The sequence below is a fragment of the Pelobates fuscus genome, chromosome 13 (assembly GCF_036172605.1).
Source record: "Pelobates fuscus isolate aPelFus1 chromosome 13, aPelFus1.pri, whole genome shotgun sequence".
NCBI lineage: Eukaryota > Metazoa > Chordata > Amphibia > Anura > Pelobatidae > Pelobates > Pelobates fuscus.
This window is the reverse complement of record NC_086329.1, coordinates 94,887,228-94,897,416: the sequence shown is the minus strand read 5'-3', so window position 1 is coordinate 94,897,416 and position 10,189 is coordinate 94,887,228. Positions and strand designations below refer to the sequence as shown.

General features: G+C 45.4%; 1 protein-coding gene across 1 annotated transcript in view; it reads left to right on the top strand.

Moving 5' to 3' along the window:
- Positions 1 to 10,189, top strand: part of LOC134582960 (sodium/potassium-transporting ATPase subunit alpha-2) — an 83,139-nt gene that overhangs the window by 41,981 nt on the left and 30,969 nt on the right. The window contains exons 13-14 of the mRNA XM_063439684.1: positions 4,419 to 4,608; positions 6,935 to 7,110. Coding sequence (XP_063295754.1) covers positions 4,419 to 4,608; positions 6,935 to 7,110 — 366 coding nt within the window. The remainder of the gene's footprint in view (positions 1 to 4,418; positions 4,609 to 6,934; positions 7,111 to 10,189) is intronic.

Sequence of the window (10,189 nt, the reverse complement as noted above, 5' to 3'; positions counted from 1 at the left end):
AGTTTTACACACACACACACACTCACTCACACAGTTACAGACAGATTTACACACACACACACTCACACAGTTACAGACAGTTTTAAATACACACACAGTTACAGACAGTTTTACACACACACTTACACAGTTACAGACAGTTTTATACACACACACTCACAGAGTTACAGACAGTTTTACACACACACACACACACACACTCACACAGTTACCGACAGTTTTACACACACACACACTCACACAGTTACAGACAGTTTTACACACACACACACACACACACACAAACACACACTCACACAGATACAGACAGTTTTACACACACACACACACACACACACTCACACAGTTACAGACAGTTTTACATACACTGTCACAGTCACACACTATTACTTACAGACAGTAGGCTGGAGGAGGACTGGATTCCCTGAAGCCTGTGGAGAGGCAGGGACAGCAGCCAGTAAGGGCCCCCGCTGCTGGTTTGGCTCCGCCCTGATTTTTAATTAGCTCCGCCCCCAATTTACCTCCGTGCAGCCAGTTCAGCTGCTCTTTGGTGTGTGAGCTGTTCTGGCCGCCCGGCACCCTAACTACCATGGGGGGGGGGGGGAGGGGGTACTGTGCGGCCACAGCTCACACAGTCAGGGTCTTGGCACCCCCTACTCCAGTGGCATCCGGGGCAGACCGCCCCCTCCGCCCCTCTCTTAGTACGCCACTGGGTATAAGTAGGGGTAATGAAATAGGTTGCTAGTAAAGTAAATCACTGAGACCCAGAACAGTGAATAGCCAGTGTCCCTTTAAAATAAATACATTTAAATAAATAATTCTGGGGTGGAGTTCTAAAAGCGAAGTAGTCACCATGGAAACCAATAGAATGTTATTGCTGACTGATTCACTTTACATTTTTTTCTCCAGAACTGCTTTTTATCTAGAACCCCACTAATGTCAGTTTCTAAACCTTTTCTTTAAAGGTCTAGCCCAGTAATTTGAAGAGGTCATTTTATGTGCAAGCGTTTCAGGAGATTATCATACCGAGGTTAACTCCCAGAGGTCTAAGTCCACCTCTGGGAGCATAATTGGCAGTCATTAGCTAGCCTGGAACAAAACCTCAGAGTGGGCGAATATCAATTCTGTGCAAAGTTTGTATCTGCTGGCAGGGCCGCCATCAGGGGGTGACAACAATGACTGTTGTCACGGGCCCAGCGGCCCTGGGGGTTCCGGCTGCCCGAGCCCCATGTGTAGTGGCGGAACTGCCGCCGGTGCAGCTGCACCGGGGCCCAAACACTGATGGGGCCCATCAGGTGGCCCAAGCATTTTGGGCCACCCGGTGGACCCTTTATCTTCAGGGGTCTGGTCAGCACTGCAGCAGTGTAATAGCGTGACCGGGCCCCTTTAAATGGCAGCAGCAAGTTGTACTGGTAGGAAGTGACGGCCGGGCACTTCTTCCCAGCTTACTCCGCGCGGGAAGGAGGAAGCAGACAGGAGGCCGCGAGGCGGGGAGAGACAGCCAACTCCCATCATCCCCAGCCACCCTCCTGCAACGAAAGGCTAATGAACAGGAGGGTGGCTGAAAATGAGCTGTGTATGTGTATGTATGTATGTAGATGTCAGTATGTATGTGAGTGAATGTATGTCAGTATGTATGTGTGTGAATGAATGTCAGTATGTATGTATGTATGTGTCTAAATGTATGTAGGTATGTCAGTATCTGTATGTATATGTATGTATGTGTCTGTATGCCAGTATGTATGTATGTATGTCAGTATGCATGTATGTATGCATGTGTGTGTGTATGTTAGTATGTATGCCAGTATGTCTGTATGATTGTCAGTATGTATGTATGTCAGTATCTATTTATGTATGTAATTATGTATGTATGTATGTGTCTGTATGCCAGTATGTATGTATGTCAGTATGTATGTCTGTATGTATATGTGTGTATGTCAGTGTGTGTGTGTGTCTGTCAGTATGTATGTGTGTGTGTCTGTATCTCCTTATGTGTGTGTGTGTGTCTGTATGTACATTAGTATGTGTCTGTGTGTCTGTATATGTGTGTGTCTCAGTACGTGTGTGTCAGTATGCCTGTATGTGTGTATAGAAGATGAATTAGAAGTGATTATAGTAATTATAGTATATACATACATACAGAGATTCCAGTGGTATGGGGATGTGTATAACCCTCAAAAGAAATAAAATAAAAATAAAAAAATAATAGTGCAATACGTCAATAATATAAGTACATAAATAAACTGTTAAAAGACTAACTCACACTTTGCAGAGCTACTAAGAGCTCTGCCGTACAGCGCCTGGACGGTAATATCCCCGTCTCGGGATATAAAGGTGATGGTACAGTGCGGTATCCGGTTTTCCACTGTACCATCACCTTTATATCCCGAGACAGGGATTGTACCGTCCAGGCGCTGTACGGCAGGCGCTGTACGGCAGAGCTCTAGTAGCTCTGCAAAGTGTGAGTTAGTTTTTTAACAGTTTAGTTATGTACTTACATAATTGACGTATTGCACTATTTTTTTGTATTTTATTTCTTTTGAGGGTTATACACATCCCCATACCACTGGAATCTCTGTATGTATGTATATACTATAATTACTTCTGATTCATCTTCTATACTACTTTGGTGCGGTTTACCACTTTGTTTTTATTATTTTGGTCACTATTAGCGGGTATTGGAAATTCCTGCTGGTTCACTGCTGCCTTATATATAATTATTTTAGCGAGCGCCTATTTCCCCCTTTTCTGTATGTGTGTATGTCTGTTTAAGTATGTGTGTCTGTTAGTATGTGTGTATAATTTTGTATCAGTGTGTGTGTCTGTGTTTGTATCTGTGTGTATATTCCTGGGGGGGCGGGCTTGGAGGCGGCACCAGGGTGCCCAGACCTTGAGCTGTGTTAGGGGCCCCCAAATTTCTGATGGTAGCGCTGTTTGCTGGCACCTGACAGCCAGTGGCCGCATGCCCTAACCCACCTCCATGCTGTCACTATCTTTCCCTCAGGCCATCCCCACTGACCTCACTTTCCAGCAAGAGAGAACTTGGTCTCACCAGTGGAAAAGAGGTAAGTTTAGGTTTATTTATTTATTTTGCGTTCGGGAGGCTAACCAACACAGAAAGTTTTTGGTAGGAGTAACCCTTTAAAATAAAACAATCTAAGGTATTGGCTACTTGAGTTTACATATTTAAGTTTTAAAAACATTATTATCAATAAATTATAAATAGGGTTTTACAATATTATCCTGCGTTTTGTCTTACTGTGCAGAATTGTACTGGTCATTAGCAGATCGTCTTCCCCTTACAATGATCCTTCACATCAGAGACAAAGGGATTCATTTTTCCAGCCTGAAATTATGGAAAGTTGACAAGATAACTTTTTTGGGCCAAAATAACCAAATTGCAAAATTTCTAATTATATTTAACTAAAAATAGACAATTTGGAATTTTTAATAAAAAATTTCCATACTGCTATTTTGGCCTGAGATCACAATTCCATTATCACACTTCCCAGGTCTCCACAATGTTTCATGTTTATCGAATTTAAAATGCTATCGCTGTTCTTGGAGAGCTGATTGAGGATACAGCACCATAAAAGTCAGAAAAAAATGGATTATACACAAATATCTTTCACAAACTGTTTGGCTTCAGTGTTTATTAACTAAACATAGACTTGGCACTTCAGTCCAAAACTCAGTCACGAGTAGGAAAACCTTTGCCTTTATTTGCAAATCATTTGCTGATTCGTATCGTGAGTACCCAAATCTTTTTCTTTTACGTAAGGAACTGATATTGGTGCATTAAATCTCCAGTCGGTTTTAGCCACTCTGTACATACTATAACAATACAGTGAATGGTTAAAATGTAACGAAAAATATGCAGTGGATCTTAAAACTACACTCAATATACCACTAGTCTTGCCAGAGATTGAAAGTGAACCTGTAATGTAAATGCCAACTTACATTAAATACATTGAATATCACAAAAGACACATAATGTATTCAATGTAAAAATATCAAAATATACTCACCTCACCTCCGTTCCAGTGCCACCATCTTCCGAGCTTCATGGGTGTTACTCTTCGTGTAACACCCACTTCCAGTCCACCCTCGGCTCCTTCTCTGGTTTTCTTTGATTTGCCTGGAATTGGCATTTGTCGCTACGTTCCTATACGCCCTAGGCTAGCAGCTAGGGAGTTTCCATAGCAACCACAGTGCATGCGCTATGCTCACAATACTTCGAGCGCAGAAGGACCACCCGTGGGAGAGTTTTTCTGCTCTCCCTTGTCAGTCAAATCATCGGCATAGAGTCTATTTTATTTCTCTGGTTTCTCTTGTGCTACTGTTTCGATAGTTCATGTGTATTGTTTCTGGAAGTGCTTGCCAGTGATTTGCATCTGTTTTTGTCTCCCCATCCCCAGCTGTCAATTCACGAGCGAGAAGACAATCCGGAAGGCCACCTACTGGTGATGAAAGGAGCCCCGGAAAGAATCCTTGACCGGTGTTCCACCATCATGGTACATGGCCAGGAGGTGACTCTGGAGGAGGAAATGAAGGACGCTTTCCAAAATGCTTATTTTGAGCTTGGAGGACTGGGGGAGAGAGTATTAGGTGGGTTTTTCAGTGCCACAATCTAGATTTATAAAACACACTAAAAATCTAGAATCTAAACTTGAAGGCTTACTCTAGGCACCCAAATATAAAGTGCAATACACAGGTTAAGTTATAGATAGTTATGCTAGATGTAATTTTTATTAATCTTCTCCAGATTGTTTTTGTTTTTTGTTTGTTTTTGTAAAGAAATAAGGTGAAGCTAAATGGTGACTAGGACACTATATTGTTAGTAATACCCATTTGTATCCCTAACGCTATAGTGTTCCTTTAAGAAACGCATCTTTATAACAGCCACATCCTGCCATTTGCACAGAGTACATTTTGCTCCTGTCCGAACTACAGGGAAATGTTGTTATAAAGATTCATGTATCACTGTCAGCCGGCTCACAAAATTGTTCGTACTTGGAACACGGCTTACAAGCCCTTTGTCTTTATGAAATATTCTGACAGGTTTATTATATTTAGAAAGTCAAGACTTCAGCTGTTCTAAACCTAATCCTACAGTGTTTTGGAATAATCCAGGGGATTTCCTGGCCTTAATTCCATAATTCCAAACGATCTCTGAGTTACGCAGAACTAATACAAGGACGTACACATCAGCCAGTGGGCCAGTAAAAAACACTTACTATCATTGACCTAGAATCAGAGTGGAATAACTTCACTTTAACTATTTCTGTACTTTAATAAAAACTTTAGAAAACAAATTGTCCCGCGACATACTTTCAGATTCCGAGGTAGTATGTTTGTGAGAAGCCGATCAGTTTTATAAGCGGTGATGCCTGCCTATGATGAAGACAGTATTACCAGCACGCAGTGGGTACATGTAGCATTATTGGCATCATCACACAGCCTGGTGTTGGAGATTACAAGATTTTCCATCAATCTTATAGATGGAAAACACTAAAACAGTCATATCTCCCATGTGTCCTAGATCTGGCAGGACAGTCTTAATTTGAGAACTGTCAACCTGAGCTATTTCTTTTACGGAGACAGCAGAGAAGTTCCCATAAGTACCAGTTTTGTCCTCCAATTTATAATCCTCTCAACTCAGGATTCACTTGTTCAGCCCTCTGTTTCCCTTTTAGTTAGAAGGCAGGGGCTGGCTCCTGGTACACAGCCCAAGACTGGGAAAGAAGTAGGTGTAGCGAGCGTAGCTGAAAGGGCACATGCCACAATGTCCCCAGCTGTCAGGATCATGTTGGGCCGTTACAGAGATAGAAGCAGCAGATGCATTTGAACAATGTGCCAGTCAGCTTTAAAGGGACACTATAGTCACCAAAACAACTTTCGGTCAACGAAGCAGGTGTATATATGTATACATCATGCCCCTGCAGTCTCCGTGCTCAATTTTCTGCCATTTAGGAGTTAATTCACCTTTGCTTTCATTTATACAACCATAGTCACACCTCCCCTGACTGTGACTGACACAGCCTGCATGAAAAAACTGGTTTCATTTTCAAACTTACTTTAGAAGTTTTTATCTCCTGCTCTGTAAATAGGACTTTAATCACATACAGGAGCAGCAATCTATTTATAGACAAGAGATAGGAAATTCTAAGTGAAACTGAATTTGCAATAAATTAATTGTAAACATCAGATCTCTCTTTACAGGAAGTGTCTAGCAAGGCTGAGTATGTTACACGTAGGGGAGGTGTCACTAGGGCTATATAAACAAAGTGATTGAACGCCTAAATGGCAGAGAACTGAGCAGTGAGACTGCAGGCGCATGATCTATACACAGAAACTGCTATTAAACTAAAGTTGTTTTGGCGGCTATTGTGTCCCCTTTAATTTCCATACCGTCCACATTACAGTCACCCAAACAACTTTAGCTCAATTAAGCAACTGTGGTGTATTGATCACGCAGTCTCACTGCTCAATTCTCTGGAATTTGGGAGTTAACCCCTTAAGGACACAACTTCTGAAATAAAAAGGAATCATGACGGAATAGATCCGTCATGTGTCCTTAAGGGGTTAAATTGCTTTTGTTTATGTCAATCTACTGGCACTAAATGTTGCACATACTGAAATATTTGCACCTTTGTGCCATTTGGTAATTGCACCACTAGAACTCAAGACTTATTCAGCCAGGAACCCTGTTCTGGGCTCCCTAAAGTCAATTCTGTGCAAAAATTAAGTTTATCATCATTGCACTGGTAACAGATATGAGCTTTTGTGTTTTCCCCGCCTTCCCTGCTGTCCTTTAAGTCGCCCCCCTCCACCCCAGCCGTCACTTCTTTACTATAGTTTTAATGTTTCTTTTCTTTCTTTTTTTTCAAATCAAACATTAAATGATGCACTCACCACCTTTCTCTTGATACAGGCTTCTGCCAGGGGCACATGTCTCCCACAGATTTTCCACGTGGATTTAAATTTGACACTGATGAACTCAACTTTCCCACCGATAACCTGTGCTTCATAGGGCTCATTTCCATGATAGACCCTCCAAGAGCTGCCGTACCTGACGCAGTTGGAAAATGCCGCAGCGCAGGAATCAAGGTAAATATTTCCGATAGATACAAAAGCTAAAAAAAACAAACAATGTTTTACAAACCCCATAAATAGAAATTTATGTAAAAATAAGCTATGTATGTATGCGTTTTTGAGAGTAAATGTATGAACCTCAGTGTGTCTACGTGTATGAAGATGACGCACACAGGTGTGTACGCACACATGTACGAGTCACTTTGTACATTCATTTATGGATGAAGATATGTCTGTCAGTAGATGCCTCTGCATGTGCATAAAAAAGCTGTTTTCATTTTCAACAGTACCACATTTGCTGGGACAGTCCTGTATTTTGGGATATTGTCCCAGCTAATATACGGTAGGTCCTAGGGACCTGTCCGGCAGATCTTAAAAGGCTGGTGACTGGTCAGATTTCAAAAGACTGGGGACTGGTCACTAGGAGCATGAATGACCACTTCAGTGGCACTCCGCGTATGGTCTGCTGGACAAGGTAGGCCGTCAGTCATCCTGGCCAGACTTTTGACAGGCAGAACTAGTCCCTGCATGCATGAAGATATGCATTGTGAGAGTGTGTAGATGACGAATGTGTGGGGCGTGGCTTGAACGCCGACGGAGATGGCCGCCTAACTGAGGAGCTCCGTCCCGTTATGCTATAATCAGCGCACAAATCACTACATAACCTGCTCGATGGGACGCACCAAACGGTCGGACTCTCACCCGACGAAGAGGGGCTCCCAACATTCACCCCAGTCAGGCACGCTAGACGGATACCTCCGCACGCCAGGCAGGCAACAACGGGCTGCACCAGGCCCCAAGATGGCCGACGAACAGGCCGCAACGCCACATGCACGAACACCCGATCCACAGGGACTCTCACTGGCGGATATTAGAGCCGACATCAGGGCCCTCACTGCCACGATGGTCACAAAATCTGACCTACAAACCCTATCCGATAACCTGAATGAAGCGATCAGGTCAGAAGTTGCCGCACTGCAACGAGATCTCACAGCCCAAGATGGCCGCTTACAAACCCTGGAAAGCACTCACCACACCACGGTAGGACGACTCGACGCAACATGTACAGCAGTGACCAGACAGGGTAACATGTTACTCCAATTGAGGAGGCAAACGGAAGACCTGGACAATAGAGGCCGCAGGTCCAACATACGGATCCGCAATATTCCAGAAGCCCCAGGTGAGGAGGACGTAGCAGCAGTACTGTCAGAACTATTCAGCGTAATCTTAGGCCCAGAAGCCCCACAGCGCTTTGACTTTGACAGAGCACATAGGGCCCTAAGACCCCGCGCAGCGGAAAACCCGCCTAGGGACATTATCTGCTGCCTGCATGAGTACAGGATGAAGGAACGCATTATGACTAAAGCTAGAGCCAGGCAAACATGGCGGTTCCGCGGGGCAGAAGTTGCCCTATTCCAAGATTTATCACCCCTCACTCTGGAGGCCCGCAGAGCTCTGAGGCCAGTGACACAGCTACTACGAAGCCGCAATATACCCTACAAATGGGGTTTCCCCTTCTCACTAAATGCCAGACACGAGAACGCATGGAAATCCCTCCACTGGCCGGACGAAGTACCCGCATTCTTACAAGCGCTGGGACTACCCCGCACCGAAGTGGAAGACTGGGTCCTGAGCCCCCTGGAACGCAGACCCAACATGCAGGCACCGAGAGCGCAGAGGCGCCGCAGGGAGGACTCGCCACACGGACGACAGGCCCGAAGGCACCAAAACCCTGCACCGCCTGAAGATGAGTAGGCCCTAGGACACGATTCAGCCCGTGCAGCCTACACCTGCAGAGCCATGAACTCTCCCGTGGACCGATACCGACAACGACCCACTTCGCTGACCCCAAAGATAAGTACACGACGCATTCGGACTTAGACTGATATTTCTATACTGACTCTCACTCACACTCTGGGACTCACCCCACCACGTCAACCCCATACACTCGAGATGCCCTATATGCCCCCCTTTTCTGCTTACGGACAGAAGCCCTACCACCACCACCTGGAACGTTGGCCGACAGCTATAACCGGGGAAGCTACCGATGATTGGGAGGGGTATGGGACGGGGATAAAGTCGAAGCCCTGATGGCATGAGAGGGTACACCATAGAACCCCCCGCGGGTTTGACCTTAAACACTACATAACTGAGGCTATTGACTGTAACAATCTGAACGTTATATGGTGGAGGGGGGATACGCTGATAGTGTCTTACTGCCAGTGTTGATACTGGCGGGTGGTGGGGGGGGGGGGGGGGGGATGGCGGGTGGTGGGGGGTGGGGGGGGTCGGCGGTTGGGAATGATGATGAGGCTCTCTGCACTGGGCCGCCGTCCCACGGGTGGGCCCGATGGGGGGGGGAGATACGTTGTGTGGGACTGCGGAGCAATGTGATATTGTTAGAAACGTAAATGCGCTATATACTATTCAGACCAGTAGAGTTATAGGATATGATTGGAATCGTAAATTTTGTAAATGCTTAATGTTGTTCACAGAATTGCTTAATCGCCTAGCGGTTTGACCTCACAGGACGCTCTGCCCCCGCCCCCCTCCCTCCCTCCCCCTCCCCTCCCCCCTCATCCTCCCTCCTCCCCCCTCCCTGGAACAGCGATCCTCCTAGCGGCCCATCTCCAATTTACCCCCATGGATGTGCTGTCAGACGCTGGAGGCAGATACCTCTTCATTAAAGGGGAGATAGCGCGCAAAACATATACATTCGCCACCGCCTACGCACCGAACTCCGGACAAGCCAGTTTCCTCAGACAAACTCTGACCAGATTATCACGATTCACTGAAGGCACCCTAATATTTGGGGGTGACCTCAATATACCATTGGACCCTCGAATAGATACCTCCACAGGTAGCAGCAGTGTCCCAGATTCAGCGATTCGGACGATACGAAAAGCGCTCAGAGACTTGCGCCTGATAGACGCATGGAGAGCCCTAAAACCCGATACCAGGGACTACACCTATTATTCCACACTGCATCACCGCTATACCCGAATCGATTACATATTCTTACAACAAGAAGGGCTGACCCATCTACGGAAAGCCGATATCCTCACTACGCCGTGGTCAGACCACAGTGCGGTGC